This window comes from Lissotriton helveticus, chromosome 1_1 (genome assembly GCF_964261635.1).
Source record: "Lissotriton helveticus chromosome 1_1, aLisHel1.1, whole genome shotgun sequence".
Taxonomy (NCBI): Eukaryota; Metazoa; Chordata; class Amphibia; order Caudata; family Salamandridae; genus Lissotriton; species Lissotriton helveticus.
Genome location: NC_136057.1, coordinates 7,782,443 through 7,803,699, shown reverse-complemented (window position 1 = coordinate 7,803,699; position 21,257 = coordinate 7,782,443). Strand labels below are relative to the sequence as shown.

The window sequence follows — 21,257 nt, the reverse complement described above, 5'->3', positions numbered from 1 at the left end:
GCAGACTCCAGCTAATCCAGAATGCAGAGGCTCGACTGATCAGGGGAGTCCTGCGCAGCCATCACATTTCTCCTCATCTGAGACATCTGCATCGGTTACTAGTGGTACAGCGCGTGAACTTTAAAGCGCTGGTGCTGGCTTTGAGAGGATTCCAAGGTGAGGCCCCTCGATGTTTGTTGAACAGACTGTCTCCATATACCCAAGAGACAGTACTTAGATCCAACAACGGTTGCTTACTAGGGATCCCTAAACTCCTGAAGTCTCGAAGCGAAGGCAGTTCTTTTACAGTTCCCACTGCTAAATTATGGAATAGTCTCCCACCTAACATTCATAGAGCTACCTCTGACAATCTTAGTCCACACCAGGCTGTCTGATAATGCTGAGCTGTAAGTTCTTAGGCGGCCCCTTTACTGTCCTTTAAAGTGTCAGGTCGCTTCGATTTGAAGCAGTGTTGCGCTTTATCATATTTTGAATGATACTGGGAGCAGACTGGCTCACCAAATACGTCCATTTAGGGGATTGTTTTTCAAGGTGTTTTGAGATGAACAGTCAAGTCTTACTATTGAAGGTTCATAGTGGGAGTGAAAACTGGACTACAAAACGCAACAAAATAGTACACAATAAATTGGATTGTCCAGTAAGTCTTAGTTGTTTCAGTAAACAGTACAAACTTTATTCATTTAAGTTAAATAGCCCATAAAATACATGAAGTTTAGCAGTTAAAATCAAAATGCACCCCAGTAAAACACATCACTAAACCTCAGTGTGTACTGAGAGGCCATGTGTGAGGAGAACGTGGCCCGCACGTTCCTGAAAAAACTAGCTGATGTGTGTCTGATATGTATTTTAGAAAGTTGAGTATTTCTCAGCATTCTCTTATGCTTCTGTGTCTATTCGGACCTGGTGCCACTCTCAGAGGAGACTGGGTAAACACACTCATAGTGGGGATGACATCTTTAAACTACACAATTAAAGATAGAAAAGCAGAAAAAACATTAAATATATGAAATCAATAAACAATGTATTGTTTTGTGGCATTTGGATTTGCAGAATATTAAAAGGATTCATCCCATTAAAGAAGCTAATTGCAACAAAGCCTGCCTCTTGCACTGCTGCAGAAAATCTATGTAGTCTTGAATCCCAGGGTAAAATATCTGTGAATATCATTAGAGACGTTTCAGGAGTTTAGATGCTTTTACAAACTGCAGTGCACTGCTGAGACCTGCTGCCCTTCTGTCCACTTGTACTAGGCCAGGGACGACTCTATACCCCAAGAGGACCGGATCCATGCAATGTTTCAGGATACCCACACAAGCTACATTTCCAGTCTAACTGGGAATCATTTACGCAGCGGATGGGTGTCCAACAACTCCGGTGGCCCTTGTTGGCCTACACTGGACACACATCCTGCTTCCTCCCATCACTCAGGGCTCACTGGGTCCTTACATGCTCAGTGGATCCTCAGTGAGAAGATGGATCATCAATGAAACGCAATCCACGCCTCCAACCCCACACGGCTAGCACCCACCTTTCCTCCAGATGTATTTCAAATACTGATGAGCCTTGGAACAGGCTCTACGCCTCCCTACTCCAGACAGAAACAACACAATGTAACAAGACTAGGCCCAGCTCTCACAACCCTGAGCACCTAGGAAAAAGGCATGCAGGATTCAATAAGAAAAGCAAGATGTACACAAATACGGTTGACACAAATGTTCTAGAAGCAGGAAATGTAAACAGAACACTGTAGATACCGCTTTATGGGACCCTGAGTGACGAGGACAAGTATTCATAACCATTTGATGGACAGAAACTTGTTTTCCGATCTGACCTGTAGGCTGCATCAGGTTTCTAGGCCTAGCTGCAACTACAGCACACAATGCCTTCGACAGTCAGAAGCGATGTGTAGTTCAGATCCCCTGGTCGCACTAAACAAACTTGCTTCAGTTATGTCCATCAATATTTTACATACTTTACAAACATGGAAGAATTTCAAAGATTTCTACCATAGGCTACACCATGAAGAAAGACACAGAGTGCCTCATGGTTTGTGCCACACCCAAACAAATACGAATACTGTGGCATGTGGCGCTCTGTCACTGTATCACTGCCACATGATTAGCTCTGCAGTGTGAGTGGATGAGGAAAAATGTAGAAATATTTCACAGTTTACCTGATTAAAAGTTGCAAAACTCAGATCTATCATTTTTTTCACCACATACATTTCACCACATTTTATCTTGTGAAATTTATGTGAGGAAAAACCACAGTCCCAATTCTGGCAAAACTCCATGAACCTGACTCAGGATTACCTGGGCACGCAAAGATTAAAAAACGTAATCTCAGAGATGAAACTCTTTGCCTTCAGCCCGTGTGCCAGAGTTCCTTACCCAGGTATCATTACGTTGTATTGTACACTGTCATGGCTTGGATTTACAAATGTTTCACACAACACAGCCGAGCAAGTGGAGTTGCTGCGTTACGTGAAAGGGAGAGAGCAGAACTTTTGCATATTTTCAACATAATGGTGCAGTTCTGCACTCTGCCTGCACTGGTGCACTTTGGCTGCCTAGCGCCAACGCAGGTCCTCTCGTAAGTCATAGTGAAAGGTTATGCATTATGAAAATCAAGACCATCTACAACAACTTCCATGCAGAACCCACAACCGCCGCTCCCTGCAACACGCAGCTGGCACTTGACAGCTGGACCACCCTCAGCATCAAAGACACCATAAAGACTATTAAGTCAACCCACTACGGCGCACCTATGGACCCCTGTCCCCACCACATCTACCAAATTGCCCCCGAGCTTTGATGAATCATTAACCGCTCCTTCGAGACGGCCTCCTTCCCCGACGACTGGAAATGCACAGAGAGCAATCCTCTCCTGAAAAAATCCTCGGCGGACCCCACTGACCTCAAGAACTACAGACCGATCTCCTTACTCCTGTACCCGGCGAAAGTCAACTCACCTCCTTTATAGAAGAAAACAACATCCTCGACTCCCAATCAGGGTTCAGGAAGAAACGCAGCACCAAAACCGCCCTTCTCGCCACGACAAACGACATCCGCTCCTTCCTTGGCGGAGGAGAGACAGTGACTCTCATCCTCCTGGACCTTTCAGCGGCCTTCGACATGGTCTCTCATCGCACTGTAGCCCGCAGACTCCACAACGTGGGAATCCGGGACAAGGCCCTCGACTGGATCCGATCATTCCTCTCTGGCACAACACAACTGGTCAGACTCCCCCATTTCCTCTCAGAACCCACACCAACCACCTTTGGAGTCCCCCAAGAATCCTCCATCAGCCCGACCCTGTTCAGTTTCTACATGGCACCGCTCACATCCGTCAGATCACATGGACTCAACATTGTATCATACGCCGAAAATACTCAACTCATCCTCTCCCTATTCAACAAACCCAACATCTCCAAACACAACTTCCAAGAAGGAATGGAAGCAGTCGCCAGATGGATGAACAGCTGCCTACAACTTAACACGGACAAAGCCGAAGTACTCATCATGGGCCCACACCTCGATGCCTGGAACGACACCGGATGACCCCTCCCCCTCTGGAACCCAACCTCCCCCACGGACCACGCACGCAACCTCAGAATCATTCTGGACTCCGAACTCAAAATGGCCCGCTAGATCAACGAGTCTCCTCTTCCTGCTACCACTCCTTCCGCCTCCTCTGAAAGACCTTCAACAGGATTCCCCTCGAACACAGGAAAACAGTCACCCATGCGGCAACACACCCTACACCAGGATCAACAAGAACCTCCCCCACAAACTCCAGAACGCCGCTGCCAGACTAGTCCTCAACCTACCGTGCCACGGCCACATCAGCAAACACCTACAGACACTACACTGGCTCTCCGTCGTGAAGAGAATCACATTCAAACTCCTCACCCACGCCCACAAAGCGCTCCACAGCACCGGACCAGCCTGCATGAACCACCGCCTCTCGTCCAACGCACCCCAAAGATCCCTCCGTTCGACCCAGCTCTTTCTTGCTGCACAGCCCGCATCAAGAAGACCAGAACAGGAGAACGCTCCTTCTCCTTCCTCGCGGCCAAGGCATGGAACACCCTCCCTCTCATCCTCTGACAGACAACTTCTCTTGCCAAGTTCCTGAAGGGACTCAAGACCTGGCTCTTCTCTTCACCAAAGCCCGTAACATCCTGGAGCGCACCCCTCCGCCTTGGGACCCTCTTGGGTGAGTGGTGTGCTTTACAAACCCCTGATTGATTGATTGATGTTCAGGATAGTTTTTCTGGAGGAAGGAGTACCTTCCTGCACAATAACTATCCTCGAAGGCTTTTCCCTCTTTTTTTCTCTGCGGCAGAATTCTTCACATATGCAAAGATGAAATAACAATGAGAAATAAAGATATTTCTCCTTATTACGCTCGCCTCAGGTAGGTCACCTTTTCGGAGCAAACCCATGTCTACAACTCTTTATAAAAATGGGATTGCTTAAGAATCTATGAATGGATGCACAGGAACGTCCAGCCCAAGCACCGCCAATAAAACACAGACAAAGAAGTGAACAAGGCGCTGCATTACGTTTCTTTTTTCTTTTTTACAAAGTAATGTAAACTGACATTTGCATTGCTTTGTAAATTCCAAAATACCTGTTTCTTTTAAAACATTTCTTTTATACCACTCATTATAAGTTGGCTTGACGTTGGTCCGAACCCGAGATTTTCCTCAAAAATTGGGAATAAAGGCTCTGTCCGGATTTACTGAGTGCTTGAAGAGGCAGTTTTTCATCATTTGTTGGAAAAAAGCCTACATTTTCTGCTGCTCTGAATAGGTGGAAAGAGTCAGTGGGAGAGCCTTTGGGGAGTGGGGAGGGGAGGCGAGGGTCCAGAGCACACTTGTGCCTGTCCAGGGAAGATTAAATGCTCTCCTTACTGCAGGGCGAGAGGCAATACTGGTGCTCACATCTCCTGTCCTGCAGCATTAGTCAGATTTACGGTGTCCGAGAGCAGGGAATGAACAGGTCTTGAGTTTTCAGACCTAATATTTCCAGACACACATGTAATGACGACTTGGGCTTTCAACCTTGATGATTCACGTTGGGTGAAATTCCCCGTCTTAATATGCGGGTTAATGTTTTATTAATGTCCATGATGTTAGATTATGATTCTTGTACAGTAATAGCAGAACAAAACAGACGACTTTTCTACAATAATCTACATTCTGGCGTATAGCTGTCTGTCCTGTTTGAGGAATCTATAGATGGTGCATCTGTGATATGGACTTAAACAGCAAAGTGTACACATTTATGTTTGTAGTGTTAATGCCGTTTACATTGGAAATATCTGTTATAATAAGCGGAGGTAATCAATTTAACTATGTAAATTCCACGGTAGAGACCGAGCGAGTACATGACGGGGGAATTTACCATACTCAGGTCGCTGATGGAGTATTCTCTTTGAGTACACATTGGTCCTTTTTCCATTCATTTCATGTCATACTTGATCTTCCGCCTGTGATGGCAACTGTGCGCCTCACAATCCTCGTACTGAACAAGACACATTCGTCCTTAGGTCCTTTAGAGCAACAATGCTGCCCGATAATCCTCCTACTAGATGAGCCACATTCTCTCTTTGATCCTTTCAAGTAACGATGGTGCCTCACAATCCTCACAATCCTCTCATTGAACAAGACACGTTCGTCCTTAGGTCCTTTCGAGTAACGATGGTGCCTCACAATTCTCTTACTGAACAAGACACGTTCGTCCTTAGGTCCTTTGAGTAACGATGTGGCCCCACAATCCTCTTACAAGATGAGACACATTCTCTCTTTGGTCCTTTCGAGTAACGATGGTGCCTCACCATCCTCCTACTGAACAAAACACGTTCATCCTTCGGTCCTTTCGAGTACCGATGGTGCCTCACAATCCTCTCACGGAACAAGACATGTTCATCCTTAGGTCCTTTTGAGTAAAGTTGGTGCCTCACAATCCTCTCACTGAATAAGACACATTCATCCTTAGGTCCTTTTTAGTAACGATGGTGCCTCACAATCCTCTTACTGAACAAGACACGTTCGTCCTTCGGTCCTTTCGAGTAACGATAGTGCCTCACAATCCTCTCATTGAAAAACGGAGGCATGGTAATTCCTAGATATGACTTTGTGCCAGAGATACCTGGCCTTATAAGGCTGTATGCTTACTTTTTTACAGATGTATCTCTCTCGCGGGGTGCCTCCTCTGGATGTGATGGGGTGGGGGGCGAGGGGGTATCAGTTTAGTTTCACTAAAAGAGAGCAGGGATTTTGTTTGCCAGGTAATGCCTTGTGTCAAAGATGCCAACTCTTTGGCACATGAGAATAACTCTTTTACAGTCAGATCTCTCTCTGAGGGTGTAATGATGTTTACGGTTGTGTATCACAATTCTTTTAATAGAAGAGGATCGATAATTAGTTCCTCCTTTGTGATTGCAATCTCTTCCCTTCTATCTGCATGTATTTCGCATACAAATAATGCTAGTATTTCATTTTGCATTACTATTCCTTAAACTCCTGCAACAACCTATCTTTGTATACGAATTGTGCAAAAGATGACTCTTGTGGAGTTGTCACAAGTGGAGAGCATTCCATGCAATGAGCGCTTCCACAGGGGCGGATCTGTGCTAAGTCAGAGCAGGGTCTATATGCTCACTGTTTTGATACCCATATACTGACATATCCGAAACTTTCCAGTTTTCAAGCATTTATTACACTCTCTATAGATAGAATCTCCTAACATTTTTTCTTGAGGGTCAGCTTGGGTACATCTTTGCACGTCACAGCATGCCACAATACTGCACTGCTCTCCATGGGGCACAATATTCCATCTGTTAACCTTCCAACATGAAGTAGCGTTTCAATCCACAATTCATTTCTACCCTCCTTCATGTTTGGTCGCATTCATTTTGTAACTGAAGCGTTTCCTACCTTTTATGCATTAAATAGGTTTAAATCCTGGGTACATTATTGCCTAGTTGGTTGAGTTTTTGTGCATTTAGCAACTAGAATCCCCATTATTTGTGCGTACAGACATGCAGGCAGAGGCTGTGTGACATTGTGTGGAAGACATTATATGGTTTGGGTTTCGCCATGATGTGTAAGGCACAGTTCTCAAACATCTTATTTTGCACGTTTAAGTCCGGCAGCTATAGTGAAACCTTGAGTGGGATTTACGATGAACTCTTGCTATAGTAGGAATTTCACAGATTTTGGCATGTTAGGCCCTATGGTAATCTCCTCGCCCCACCCCAGGGCCCGGGTTGAATGTAGGCCCCTTAACAGGCTAGACTGGATGAGACTCTGCTTTGCTACCTATATTTTCTCCGACTGGCACTCACTTTAAGGATTTTGTTTGCAGTTCTGCCATGTGTTCTTTGTATTTTTCATGGCTCTTGCCTGCTCTCCAGTTCTCATTTTTTGTGTTAACTGATGGTAGCTCACATCAATTTTATAGCCAACAGATTGCAATATACTAGATCATTCTAAAACATATTAGATTTTCTTTGTACAGTAAACACATTAAAAGTGTTAATTAACATTGACATTGTATTGTTGACTAAGAATGATTAAGTCCAAATGTCTCTTTGTATTTAGAACAATGGTAGTGTTATTCTACTAGCTTTAATGGGGTCACGTCTGATTTAAAAAAAAAATTAGATGCATGAAATGGCAAGCATAAAACTTGTTTAGATAATGTTCAGAATTAATCTTCACACATTTTAAATGTACACTTCTCAAAACTACCACTCTGATAAAAATGGTTTGTCTTTTGCAGCGGCCACATTCATGGGACTAATATAGGCTGAACTGTCTGGTTGAGCTCAATTCCACCAACAAGGATATGTTTTTCTTTCCTCCTCTGTAATCTCTGTTTCTATAAAGATTTCTTATATATTCGAAAAATTGCCTGAGCTCTGAAGTCTTATTTTCTTTTATGTTGGTCCATTTTTGTCAGCAGTTAGTTTTGTGGTTTTGCTACTCTTGTTATTTTTTCTTTTCTGTTTATTATTTGGCGGTCTAGTGTGTATTCTCTCATGTTGCATCAGATGGACTTTCCGACCAAAGCTTTTTTGACATTCAACACACTGATACGATTGCTGTCTTGTGTGTACATGTGTATGTCTGGTTAGATTTGGTCTCCAATTGAAACGTTTGTCGCATTCAGTGCACTGATAAGGTTTCTCCCCTGTGTGTGTTCGCTCATGAATGGTTAGGGTGGATTTTTGGCTGTAGCTTTTCTGGCACTTAGTGCACTTGTAAGGTTTTTGTCCAGTGTGTGTTCTCGCATGCCGGGACACATGTTGTTTATTTCTGAACCTTTTGTGACATTCATTGCACTGGAATCGTTTTTCTCCTGTATGCGTTCGCTCATGTAGAGTCAGACTCGTTTTAGAACTGAAGGTTTTATCACATTCAATACACCGATAAGGTTTTTCTCCTGTGTGTGTTCTAATATGTTGATTAAGAAAGGCTTTAAGACTAAAGCTTTTGCCACACTCGGTGCACAGATAAGGTTTATGTCCAGTGTGTATTAGTTTATGTCGGAACAAATTGCATTTTTGATTAAAGCTTTTCTGACAATCAGTACAGTGAAAAGGTTTATCTTTTGTATGTGTTCTCCGATGACAAGCCAGACTTGTCCGATGACAGAATCTCAGCCCACATTCGGGACATGTGTACGGTTTTTCTCCTGTGTGTGTTCTTTCATGTAGAGTGAGATTCGTTTTTTGTTTGAAGCTCTTCTGACATTCAGTGCACTTGTAAGGATATGTTAATATGTGCATCTTTTCATGGCGAATTAAATTACTTTTAAGACTGAAGTTTTTCTGACATTCTTTGCATTGAAAAGGCTTTTCTCCTTTGTGTGTTTTACAATGTGAATTCAGATGAGATTGGCTAATAAAACATTTCTTGCATTCAGGGCACTCATAAGGTTTTTCTCCAGTGTGTATTCTCTCATGCAGAATTAAAAAGCATCTTGCAGTGAAGCTTTTCTCACATTCAGAACACTGATGGCGTTTTAGTCCTGTGTGTTTTACCATGATGAATCCAAACTACGTTCACCAAATGCTTTTATGACAATCAAGACAACATGAGGGTTCTCCTTCGGTTTGTTTTTTCTCTAACTTATGCTTGTTTGCATGTTGTGATGGGAACACATTTCTTCTCTGAGTGAGGACATGCCAGAGAACTGTTCTGCAATAAATATTAATGTCTCTATGCCTACTGCGGAGTGGAGAAGTGTGGCTCAATGGTTAGAGCGGCAGACCCTGATGCAGAGGTCTAGCCCGGGACCAGGGTTCAATTCCCCGCCTCGGCGGGTCTTGGGCTCAATTTCCTCGGATCTGATAATTCTCGCCTCGGTGCCTATTCCAATCATGGGTCCAACTCTGGGCAATAGCTTGCTTAATCTCCACAACGGCTCCACAACGCTAAGGATGCCTGGCCTCCACCTTGGGGGTGCCCAGGAGTGGACACCTCACAGGGAAAGCCAGGATGGATTCCACAGCGGTATTCGTACAAGCGCCTTGAGACCCTTGCGGGTGAGTAGTGCGCTATACAAGTATCAATTTACAATTTACATTTACTGCCAATTATAAGCAGAAATCCTTGTTCTGATCAGCCCTTGCACTGCGCCTCAATTTAGATGTGATATTTCATTCTCCAGATTACTCACACTTATTGTGCCTGAGAGGGGAGGGAGTTAAGGCCGTCCAATGATAAGTCTGGGATTCTGGAAATCAGAATTACATGTGTTCGCTTCTCCAGGACCTGACTGCCTCTTGCGAACGTGGGGCTGTAAACAGTTTTCTTCTTGGAGTCTTGAGGAACCTTTGCCTCTTTCAGCAGCTTCTCGTGAGGACTTCGATGCCTTCCGCTGAATCACCAGCTTTATCTTCCAGCTGAGCTTCTTTACCTGTATAATTAAAGTGACAGAACATCTGTCTACATGCAGAAGATACAAACAAAATCAATGAGTAGCATTTTCAGACAAAACCGACAGGGCTCTAAATGAGTGTGGACAAAGCTGACGATTTACAAAATGAAGGATACCAAAGACCAATGGATGAAGAATGAATGAATGAAGAAATGAATGAAGCCCAATGAAGACGACCACAACATTGAGACACTTACTCTTTTTTAGTGTGAATATTGTAATTTTGAACAGTTCTATTAATAGGACAGTTGGCAAGGTACTATGTTTGCCATCATGTTTTTAAAAAAGTGAATCTTTAATAACTCTGTTGGTTTACAATGCCGCACTTGTTTGCAACTCTACTATTTGTCTGCTCAAAATTCATCAAAAGTCAAAACAAATTTAGAATAAAAACAAGCATTGAAAAAGTCCGTACTTCAGGCATGCGTAGGGACTCTGCGTCATGTACCTGTGCAACCGATCTCTTTCAGCACCTCTTATTTCTGCGCCATCTTTTTCACGCTCCAAGCTCGTAGCACTAGATAATCTGTGCACATTTGTGCATTGCCAATGTTTGCATGCATCAGAATCCGTAAGTCAGACTATCTGCCGTCATCAGAGAAGTGTTTATTAGCTATAGTGACACATGCAAACAGCAATTGGAGGAACTATATGAGCTAATGTTTTATTTCTGACACAAAGGGATTTGTGCATATTTAACCATGGGGTGTGAGTACTCTGCTGCAATCTGTCCTGTAACTGTTCTTTGTGTGAGGAAGCTGCACTGCAGCCTTGCCACCCAGGCTGTATTTGTGCTGCGTGTTAATGTAGTTTGGCGAGCAACTTTACACTATGTTTGTGGTATTTGTACCATGCCAACCTAACTGAAGGTCACAGGTGATTGCAATACAGGGTGAGAGGCAAAGACAGTCAAAGAATGTTTGGAGGTGGTTCCAAGAGCAGAAGTGAACTATGTATAAACATCCCAAACATTTGGTGTTACCAGGAGGAAGTGTGGACATAAGGTGGGGACAAGTAGTGAAGTAGTGTGGCTCACTGGTTAGAGGCGGCAGACCCGAGAGCAGAGGACGGCCCGGGACCAGGGTTCGATTCCCGGCGCGGCAGGTTTCTGGACCAGGGTCAGCGGACTCGATAATTCTCTCGCCTCGGTGCCCACTCTGATCAGCGTTCACACTCGGCAACTCTGGGCATTAGCTTGCCTCATCTTCACTAACGGCCCCACCAGACCGCCGGGGATGCCTGGTCTCACCCTGGAGATACCCATTAAGGGACCATCTCTCAGGGAAGCCAGGAAGGGTTTCGCAGCGGTCGAAGCGCCTTGGGACCCTACGGGTAAGTAGTGCGCTATATAAATACCTATACAAGGGGCACGAGGGTGGTGGTACAGAGTGCAACATGTGGTTGTAACTGCTCTTACACATAGAAAGGTTAAAGTAGAGAAAGCATTATTACCCCGGGCGCCATATTGTAAACTCAACTGGGAGACAATTAAAAAAAACTAAAGAGCATGTTGATGATTGCTATTTCACAAGATACTCAGCCTGTGACCAATACAGATTCATATTACCATGATAAGAGGGGTCTAGTTTAGTTACCACCTCGCGTGGATGGGAATGAAGAGTATTTAAGGTCGAGGAAGCAATACCAACATTTGGCCTAAAAGGAAAGTCTATTTTTTGCTTAATATACAGAAAAGTCAAATATTCCATACAGGATCTAAATTATTTTGAGATCCGAGGGTCTTACATTTAATCTCTTTCTACATATGTTGTCAATTTATGTGCGTGAGTGTAGAGAGGTGTAGTGATTAGTCAAAGATCAGACAAACTAGTAAAATATAAAGCTGGGTTTAAACCCAAGTCTTGCTGTTGGAAAGGTCTGTTCCTTGGTGGGCACACCAGCCCCTGCCCGGTTTTGAGACACAGTGGGGAACGCACGTCATGAGTTGTACTGCCCTGATGCTGGCACACATGCTACTGATGCTCGAGTGGTGATAGGCGCTGTAACTGTTTACACTTGTGGTGCAGAGCAGAGGGCGCTGGACAAGTGTGTGTAAGCCTCTGTGGGATTCATAAACCCCGGATGGAAAGGTCTTTTCATTGGTGGGCACACCAGCCCCTGCCCGGTTTTGAGACACAGTGGGGAACGCACGTCATGAGTTGTACTGCCCTGATGCTGGCACACATGCTACTGATGCTCGAGTGGTGATAGGCGCTGTAACTGTTTACACTTGTGGTGCAGAGCAGAGGGCGCTGGACAAGTGTGTGTAAGCCTCTGTGAGATTCATAAACCCCGGATGGAAAGGTCTGTTCCTTGGTGGGCACACCAGCCCCTGCCCGGTGTTGTGGCACAGTGGGGAACGCACGTCATGAGTTGTACTGTCCCTGATGCTGGCACACATGCTACTGATGCTCTGGTGGTGATAGGCGCTGTAACTGTTTACACTTGTGGTGCAGACCAGAGGGCGCGGGACAAGTGTGTGTAAGCCTCTGTGGGATTCATAAACCCCGGATGGAAAGGTCTGTTCCTTGGTGGGCACACCAGCCCCTGCCCGGTGTTGTGGCACAGTGGGGAACGCACGTCATGAGTTGTACTGGCCCTGATGCTGGCACACATGCTACTGATGCTCGAGTGGTGATAGGCGCTGTAACTGTTTACACTTGTGGTGCAGAGCAGAGGGCGCTGGACAAGTGTGTGTAAGCCTCTGTGAGATTCATAAACACCGGATGGAAAGGTCTGTTCCTTGGTGGGCACACCAGCCCCTGCCCGATGTGACACAGTGGGGAACGCACATCATGAGTTGTACTGGACATGATGCTGGCACACATGCTACTGATGCTCTGGTGGTGATAGGCGCTGTAACTGTTTACACTTGTGGTGCAGAGCAGAGGGCGCTGGACAAGTGTGTGTAAGCCTCTGTGAGATTCATAAACACCGGATGGAAAGGTCTGTTCCTTGGTGGGCACACCAGCCCCTGCCCGGTGTTGTGGCACAGTGGGGAATGCACGTCATGAGTTGTACTGGCCCTGATGCTGGCACACATGCTCCTGATGCTCTGGTGGTGATAGGCGCTGTAACTGTTTACACTTGTGGTGCAGAGCAGAGGGCGCTGGACAAGTGTGTGTAAGCCTCTGTGGGATTCATAAACCCCGGATGGAAAGGTCTGTTCCTTGGTGGGCACACCAGCCCCTGCCCGGTGTTGTGGCACAGTAGGGAACGCACGTCATGAGTTGTACTGGCCCTGATGCTGGCACACATGCTACTGATGCACGAGTGGTGATAGGCGCTGTAACTGTTTACACTTGTGGTGCAGAGCAGAGGGCGCTGGACAAGTGTGTGTAAGCCTCTGTGAGATTCATAAACCCCGGATGGAAAGGTCTGTTCCTTGGTGGGCATACCCACCCCTGCCCGGTGTTGTGGCACAGTGGGGAACGCACGTCATGAGTTGTACTGCCCTGATGCTGGCACACATGCTACTGATGCTCTGGTGGTGATAGGCGCTGTAACTGTTTACACTTGTGGTGCAGAGCAGAGGGCGCTGGACAAGTGTGTGTAAGCCTCTGTGAGATTCATAAACACCGGATGGAAAGGTCTGTTCCTTGGTGGGCACACCAGCCCCTGCCCGGTGTTGTGGCACAGTGGAGAACGCACGTCATGAGTTGTACTGGCCCTGATGCTGGCACACATGCTACTGATGCTCTGGTGGTGATAGGCGCTGTAACTGTTTACACTTGTGGTGCAGAGCAGAGGGTGCTGGACAAGTGTGTGTAAGCCTCTGTGAGATTCATAAACACCGGATGGAAAGGTCTGTTCCTTGGTGGGCACACCAGCCCCTGCCCGATGTGACACAGTGGGGAACGCACGTCATGAGTTGTACTGCCCTGATGCTGGCACACATGCTACTGATGCTCGAGTGGTGATAGGCGCTGTAACTGTTTACACTTGTGGTGCAGAGCAGAGGGCGCAGGACAAGTGTGTGTAAGCCTCTGTGAGATTCATAAACCCCGGATGGAAAGGTCTGTTCCTTGGTGGGCACACCAGCCCCTGCCCGGTGTTGTGGCACAGTGGGGAACGCACGTCATGAGTTGTACTGGCCCTGATGCTGGCACACATGCTACTGATGCTCTGGTGGTGATAGGCGCTGTAACTGTTTACACTTGTGGTGCAGACCAGAGGGCGCTGGACAAGTGTGTGTAAGCCTCTGTGGGATTCATAAACCCCGGATGGAAAGGTCTGTTCCTTGGTGGGCACACCAGCCCCTGCCCGGTGTTGTGGCACAGTGGGGAACGCACGTTATGAGTTGTACTGGCCCTGATGCTGGCACACATGCTACTGATGCTCTGGTGGTGATAGGCGCTGTAACTGTTTACACTTGTGGTACAGAGCAGAGGGCGCTCGACAAGTGTGTGTAAGCCTCTGTGGAATTCATAAACCCCGGATGGAAAGGTCTGTTCCTTGGTGGGCACACCAGCCCCTGCCCGGTGTTGTGGCACAGTGGGGAACGCACACCGTGAGTTGTACAGGCCTTGATGCTGGCACACATGCTACTGGTGCTCTGGAGGTGATAGGCGCTGTAACTGTTTACACTTGTGGTGCAGAGCAGAGGGCGCTGGACAAGTGTGTGTAAGCCTCTGTGGGATTCATAAACCCCGGATGGAAAGGTCTGTTCCTTGGTGGGCACACCAGCCCCTGCCCGGTGTTGTGGCACAGTGGAGAACGCACGTCATGAGTTGTACTGCCCTGATGCTGGCACACATGCTACTGATGCTCGAGTGGTGATCGGCGCTGTAACTGTTTACACTTGTGGTGCAGAGCAGAGGGCGCTGGACAAGTGTGTGTAAGCCTCTGTGAGATTCATAAACACCGGATGGAAAGGTCTGTTCCTTGGTGGGCACACCAGCCCCTGCCCGGTGTTGTGGCACAGTGGGGAACGCACGTCATGAGTTGTACTGCCCTGATGCTGGCACACATGCTACTGATGCTCGAGTGGTGATAGGCGCTGTAACTGTTTACACTTGTGGTGCAGAGCAGAGGGCGCTGGACAAGTGTGTGTAAGCCTCTGTGGGATTCATAAACCCCGGATGGAAAGGTCTGTTCCTTGGTCGGCATACCCACCCCTGCCCGGTTTTGAGACACAGTGGGGAACGCACGTCATGAGTTGTACTGGCCCTGATGCTGGCACACATGCTACTGATGCTCTGGTGGTGATAGGCGCTGTAACTGTTCACACTTGTGGTGCAGAGCAGAGGGCGCTGGACAAGTGTGTGTAAGCCTCTGTGGGATTCATAAACCCCGGATGGAAAGGTCTGTTCCTTGGTCGGCACACCAGCCCCTGCCCGGTGTTGTGGCACAGTGGGGAACGCACGTCATGAGTTGTACTGGCCCTGATGCTGGCACACATGCTACTGATGCTCGAGTGGTGATAGGCGCTGTAACTGTTTACACTTGTGGTGCAGAGCAGAGGGCGCTGGACAAGTGTGTGTAAGCCTCTGTGAGATTCATAAACACCGGATGGAAAGGTCTGTTCCTTGGTGGGCACACCAGCCCCTGCCCGGTGTTGTGGCACAGTGGGGAACGCACGTCATGAGTTGTACTGGCCCTGATGCTGGCACACATGCTACTGATGCTCGAGTGGTGATAGGCACTGTAACTGTTTACACTTGTGGTGCAGAGCAGAGGGCGATGGACAACAGCAGGGGGAATAACAATCTACACCCATTGAAGTTCATGCGCACTGCCCATGCACTGCAAAGGGTCTCCTAGGCGGCTGACGCATCTGCTACCAGTGGCGACCCTGGCAACTGTTCTCAAAGAAGATCAACAAAGAGTAGAGCCAAAACCCCTCGTCCTGTCCTAAAACAGGTTTTCTATCCATGCAGCGAGAGTCTGGAGCAGCCGATCCCATTAAAAGTACTGCAACTCTTCGCAACTCAGAAAGGAACTGAAGGATGTGGGGCGTTGGTCGAGGAAACACACCCAAGACCAGGAAACATCGCCCTCCATTGGAACCAATCCTGAATCTTGTGAACGGCCTTGTTCGGCACTTACCTGCTTCCTAGAGAGGTCTAGACTTTAAAGAATAATAATACATCCATGCGGAGGGGGGGACAGAGGACTTAGGGACATCGTGTGACTGGTTTCTCTAATTAAGTACAGTTTTCATATTTTCATCTCCCTAGACACCGGAAGTGACCTAAGAACGCAAGTGCCAGAGCAGTGCTGACTGCACACAGTAGGGCTTTTGTTGGGGTCTCTGTGAAGCTCAGCGTCTGCCCTCTTTCGAGCAGAGTTTGGGGTTCTTATGTAGATAGCCTTTCGTGAATGCCCCCACAGGCAGATTCCAGAGGGGTGGAAGCAGTTCTCTCATTTTAAAGTTACTTGAGAAGTTTCATCTGTAATCTCAAGACAGATGCCTTGCAAACCTGCTCAGTCGCTTTACTCAGACTGCTTTCTTTAACCCCATTGTGATCCAAGCTCAAACAGCCAGAAGTAGTAGTACAAAGGTCTTAGATTTCGTTCTCTCAGGTGCACATTCCTTCCTCTCTGTACTTGAACCGTAAGACTGGGTATAAAGTGCAACTTACAACACTGACTAGAAAAACAAACATTGGCAAAGTCAATATGTTTCGCCGTACAAGAGCTACTAGCTTGGCCAATGTCTTTTAGCCATGTTGTCCAGCAGTGTGGAGTCCAGTGGCGTGGAGTAGAGTGGTGTATGTGCATTAGAGAAGGGTAGAGTAGAGTGCAGCGCCATTGTAGAGTGGTATAAAGTAGGGTAGATTAAGAGTGGCGTAGAGCGCCGCAGCACTGTGTGGAGTGGCGTTGAGTCAGACAGAGAGGCATAGAGTAAACTGGGATTTAGTGGCATAGAATGCGCTGTGTGGAGTGGTTTACACTGGAGTGGCATAAAGATGAGTGGCACAGAGGAGAGTGGACTGGCAGGGACTGCAGTGGTCCATAGTGGTGAAGAGTAGAGTGGACTGGCACAGAGTGGTGCAAAGAAGAGTATATAGGTGTACCGTGCAGGGGCGTGGAGTGGTGCAGTGTAGAGGGTGTAGTATGCAGTAGAGAGGCGCAGAGTAAAATAGAGTGACATAAAGTGCAGTGATATAGAGAGCAGAGGTGCAGCGTACAGTGCAATGGCCTAGAGTGCTGCAGAATATAGTGCATGAATGTAGGGCGTAGTGGTGTAGAGAAGAGTGACATAGAGTGCAGTGGCCTGAAGTAGAGTGGTACAGAGTGGAGTGGTGTGTAGTGCAGTAGAGTGGTGTAGAGTAGAGTGTCAGAGTGCAGTGGCATAAAGTGTGAAAGCGTAGAGTAGAGTGATGCAGAGTAGGCAAGAGCGGCAGGAAGTGCAGTGGTGTAGAGTGGCACAGAGTATACTGGTGTAAAGTGCAGTGGCATAGAGTGCAGTGGTACAGAGTAGAGCGGCAAAGAGTGCAGAGGCATACAGTAGAGTGGTGCAATGTGGAGAAAAGTGGGGTAGAATAGCGTAGAGTGCAGAGGCACAGAATAGAGTAGGGCAAGTAGGGTGGTGCAGAGTAGGGTGGCGCAGAGTAGGGTGGCGCAGAGTAGAGTGCCGGTCCGTGGAGTGCAGCACCATAGAGTGCAGTGGTGAAGAGTACAGTGCAGTGGCAAAAAGTGAAGGGGGCAGAGTAGAGCAGCACAGAGTACAGTAGTGTAGAGTATAGTGGCATAGAGTGCTGTAGCCTTGTGCATAGGATGGGCATATGGGAGACAGGTGGAACACACAAACACACATATGGATTGCTAGAACACAAAAAAAACTGTTGCTCCAAAAATAGGAGAAGTGGAAGGACACAAGTACTTGGTCCATGCTCCAGGGGAGCGCCAAACACAAGAAAAGGGCACGACACCCGCATGTAGTGACAAACTAGAGCGAACAAAATGAGAGTGAAGCTATGGGCGGTCTGTAACCCCACTGTATGTAAACAAAAGTCTCACAGAGGCAGAGCATTTGTTATCTAGGTGAAACCTAAAAATAGGCTTATGTTACACTAGTAGAAATCAGAGGTCAGAGCCTTATTGAAGAGAAGACATCTGTGCTGCGCCGCAGACATCTCTTAAATCTCCTAAAAGCTAACACCGAAAAGACGGAAGTGATAGAGTTCGGCCAGAAACCATCCATCTGGAGTCACCTATGGTGGCCCCCAGAGGTCGGCATCTGCCCGGTTCCAGCCAATAAGGTCAGACAGGCAGACCTGAGACATAGAACTTTCATCAGCACATGCTAAGGCACAGGGTCTGCAGCAAACACCCAGTGATCTTCTGATATATAATCATTTTGCTTCTGTACAAGGGAAGGGGGTTAGGCTACCCTATTTCACATAATGACGGCGCCTTTTCTGATTTATGGACTACTATGCAGACCATATTTGTGTTAGGCATTTTCTTACTCATTGTGGCACGTATACTGCATACTAGAGCACAATAGTTAAAATAAACATTTTAAACTTTTCTTGTGTCTCTGTCAGATATTATTGTAAACTAGTACAAGTGTGAGAGCAAAAGGGTGCTCCTGAGAGAATCTGGGGTGCTATGTTCTGGTGTGTTTTAATCACGTGTTATTCTATGAGTGAGTAGGAGGGCAAGTGAGACACCATAGCTCGGTAGTCTCAGGCTCACGGGTACTCAGGTGGTAGGATGACTCAGTCCCTGCCTACTAAGGTTCTAGGTTCCCAAGCATAGTTCTGTGATGCCGCAGAATCCCTGCGGCATGTCGCCGCCAAAGTTTGGTCTAGCACTTATTGACTGGACCCTTAAGTAGCACGTGTGCTTGTCCACAATACCCTTGCACTGTTTACCGGAGACGTCCGTGGTGGGAAAGCTTTGCCTCCTCAGTTTATGGGGACCACGAATTGCTGTAGGTTTTTTTAAACTTGATTTTTAAAAGGTCTTTTTCCCATTGTAGTGCTATCATTTGAATCCTTTTCTTTGGCTTCATGGCTCAACCAATAGCGATTTGGCTCATTGCCGCGGAGTGGTTACTCTCCAGCTGTTTTTGTAGTCGAGGCGGATCCTGCATACCATTTCAAAGTGTTTTACTCCTGGGTTACGTTTCCCGCTGTGGATGTGAATAATAATTCTTTTCATGCTTATACTGCTGCCGCTGTTTTGGCAGCTTATCACCCTTCTGCAGTTGTCAAAGTTCCTCTTATGGCCTGTGAAAAGCAGATTTGGTTTAATGGCGTCCTACCCCATCCTATTGGTACTGCTCGTATGGGCCCCTTAAGTATTGACGGCCCACTTAGCCTGTGTTGGCCGGTTTTACTCTATACCCTAATTATATCACTGCCAATTTGGAGGAGGTACGTTGGTTGTATGCTGAGGCTCTTCTCTTATATAGACGCCTGATCCAATTTGTTGCTGGTGCTCATCTCGGGGCTCCACCTGGAGCTGCGCAATCTGTGCAGGTGGCGCATGGTGGGGGGCTTGTTATGAGTCCAGTTATCATCAATTCGGTTATGGGCAAAAGTCCTCCAAATTGTGAATACTTTCCGTTTTGGATTGATCAGAAAATTGATCAGCTTGATGTGGTTTTCCCACATACGAGTCCTCTGGAGAAATATAGGATCCTTACTACGTGCTTGCCTAGTGGTCTGATTCCCCCCATGGCCGACTCCAACACCTGGGGGACGGTGTTTGCCTCAGTTTATACACTTTGTTATGGCACCCCCTTGATGAGCATTCTTCTGAGCGTTCTCAAACAAGTACAGAACAAACATGGGGCAGCTACTGCCCTGGATTTGGGGATTAAGTTAATGGGTATTTATCAGTAGTCTACGAAGTGATTCTTTCTAACATTAACCCCTTCACTGCGGCGGCTATTCCGCCGCAGTGCTAAGGGGGCGGGGCGGCCGCGCGGCGGCCACATGCTGGTGACGGAACCGCTCCGTCACCAGCGTCGGTTGAGCTATGCTGGTGACGGAGCGGTTCCGTCATGGCCCGCCCCGCTCAATAGAACCCTCAGCGCAGGCGCGGAATTCGCACCGCGCATGAGCGTTCTATCGAGCGGGGCGGGCCATGACGGAACCGCTCCGTCATCAGCACAGCGCACTCGCAGCTGATGACGGAGCGGTTCCGTCATCAGCATGCAAGGGGTTAAAGGTGAAGCAGCGTGCTAAATGGTTCATCAAAGCCTTTCGGCGGTGGCTGACATTAACCGGGAATGTGAGTTGCTAATTATTAGTGTTGACATTTATATGTCCGTAGGTTGCAATAATTTGGGGATTCAACCTTCAATCAGTTTCAAGGTGAGACCCCTCCTGAGAAAACGGTTCGTCCTGTCTTTCCTAAAAAGACACGGGGCAAATCTAAGTAGCAACAAAAGCCTAGGTCTTGTGGTAGGTCACTGCCACCTGACGCTTCTGAACGTAGATATGATTTACTTGACCGCTCTAAAATCAAAACTCCATAGAGGTTCCAGGTTTCTGATCCTCGTTCCTTTCAGGAATCATCTGATCAACAGTACGATTGAGGAGGGCAACAGGATCGCAGACATGGCAAGTCCACACAATCCAAGCGGGACCTGCAGTGCTCTTTGATGTTAAAACAGAGGTCTTCAAGCTTGTTGATGCTGAGACCCCTTGTAAAACGTTTTTAGGCTTAAGGGCCCCCTTCCAACAAAAGTTTCTAGAAACTGGTACTCCTCATCATCAACAACTATCGACAACCATAAATGCGCCTGTTAGACCTCATCACATCCAGCCATCCATCATTCATCCACCCACACTTTCACACATCCATCCATCCATCCTTCATCCAACCACCCTTTCATCCTTCCATCCATACATCCATCCTTCATCCATCCACCCTTTCATCCTTCCATCCATACATCCATCCTTTACCCATCCACCCTTCCATCCACCCATCATTCATCCACCCACCTTTTCACACATCCATCCATCATTCATCCATGCAACCTTTTATCCATCCATACATCCATCCTTCATCCGTTCACCCTTTCATCCTTCCATCTATACATCCATCCTTCATCCATCCACCCTTTCATCCATACATCCATCCTTCATCCACCCACCCTTTCATTCATCCATCCATCCACCAATCATTCATCCACCCACCTTTTCACACATCCATCCATCATGACCCATGCAACCTTTTATCCATCCTTCATCCATCTACCCTTCCATCCTTCCATCCATACATACATCCTTCATCTATCCACCCTTTCACCCATCCATTCACCCATCATTCATTCACCTACCTTTTCACACATCCATCTATCCATCATTCATCCATGCAACCTTTTATCCATCCATA

The 21,257-nt window shown here is 47.0% G+C and overlaps 2 protein-coding genes across 2 annotated transcripts in view; both read right to left on the bottom strand.

Annotated features, from left to right (window-relative positions):
- The window catches only part of LOC144809431 (uncharacterized), a 255,275-nt gene that overhangs the window by 157,821 nt on the left and 76,197 nt on the right, over positions 1-21,257 (bottom strand).
- Positions 672-21,257, bottom strand: part of LOC144809589 (uncharacterized) — a 205,140-nt gene continuing 184,554 nt past the window's right edge. Inside the window, exon 3 of the mRNA XM_078673727.1 lies at positions 672-8,966. Within this exon, the coding sequence (XP_078529853.1) occupies positions 7,951-8,966 (1,016 nt within the window). The 3' untranslated portion in view covers positions 672-7,950. The remainder of the gene's footprint in view (positions 8,967-21,257) is intronic.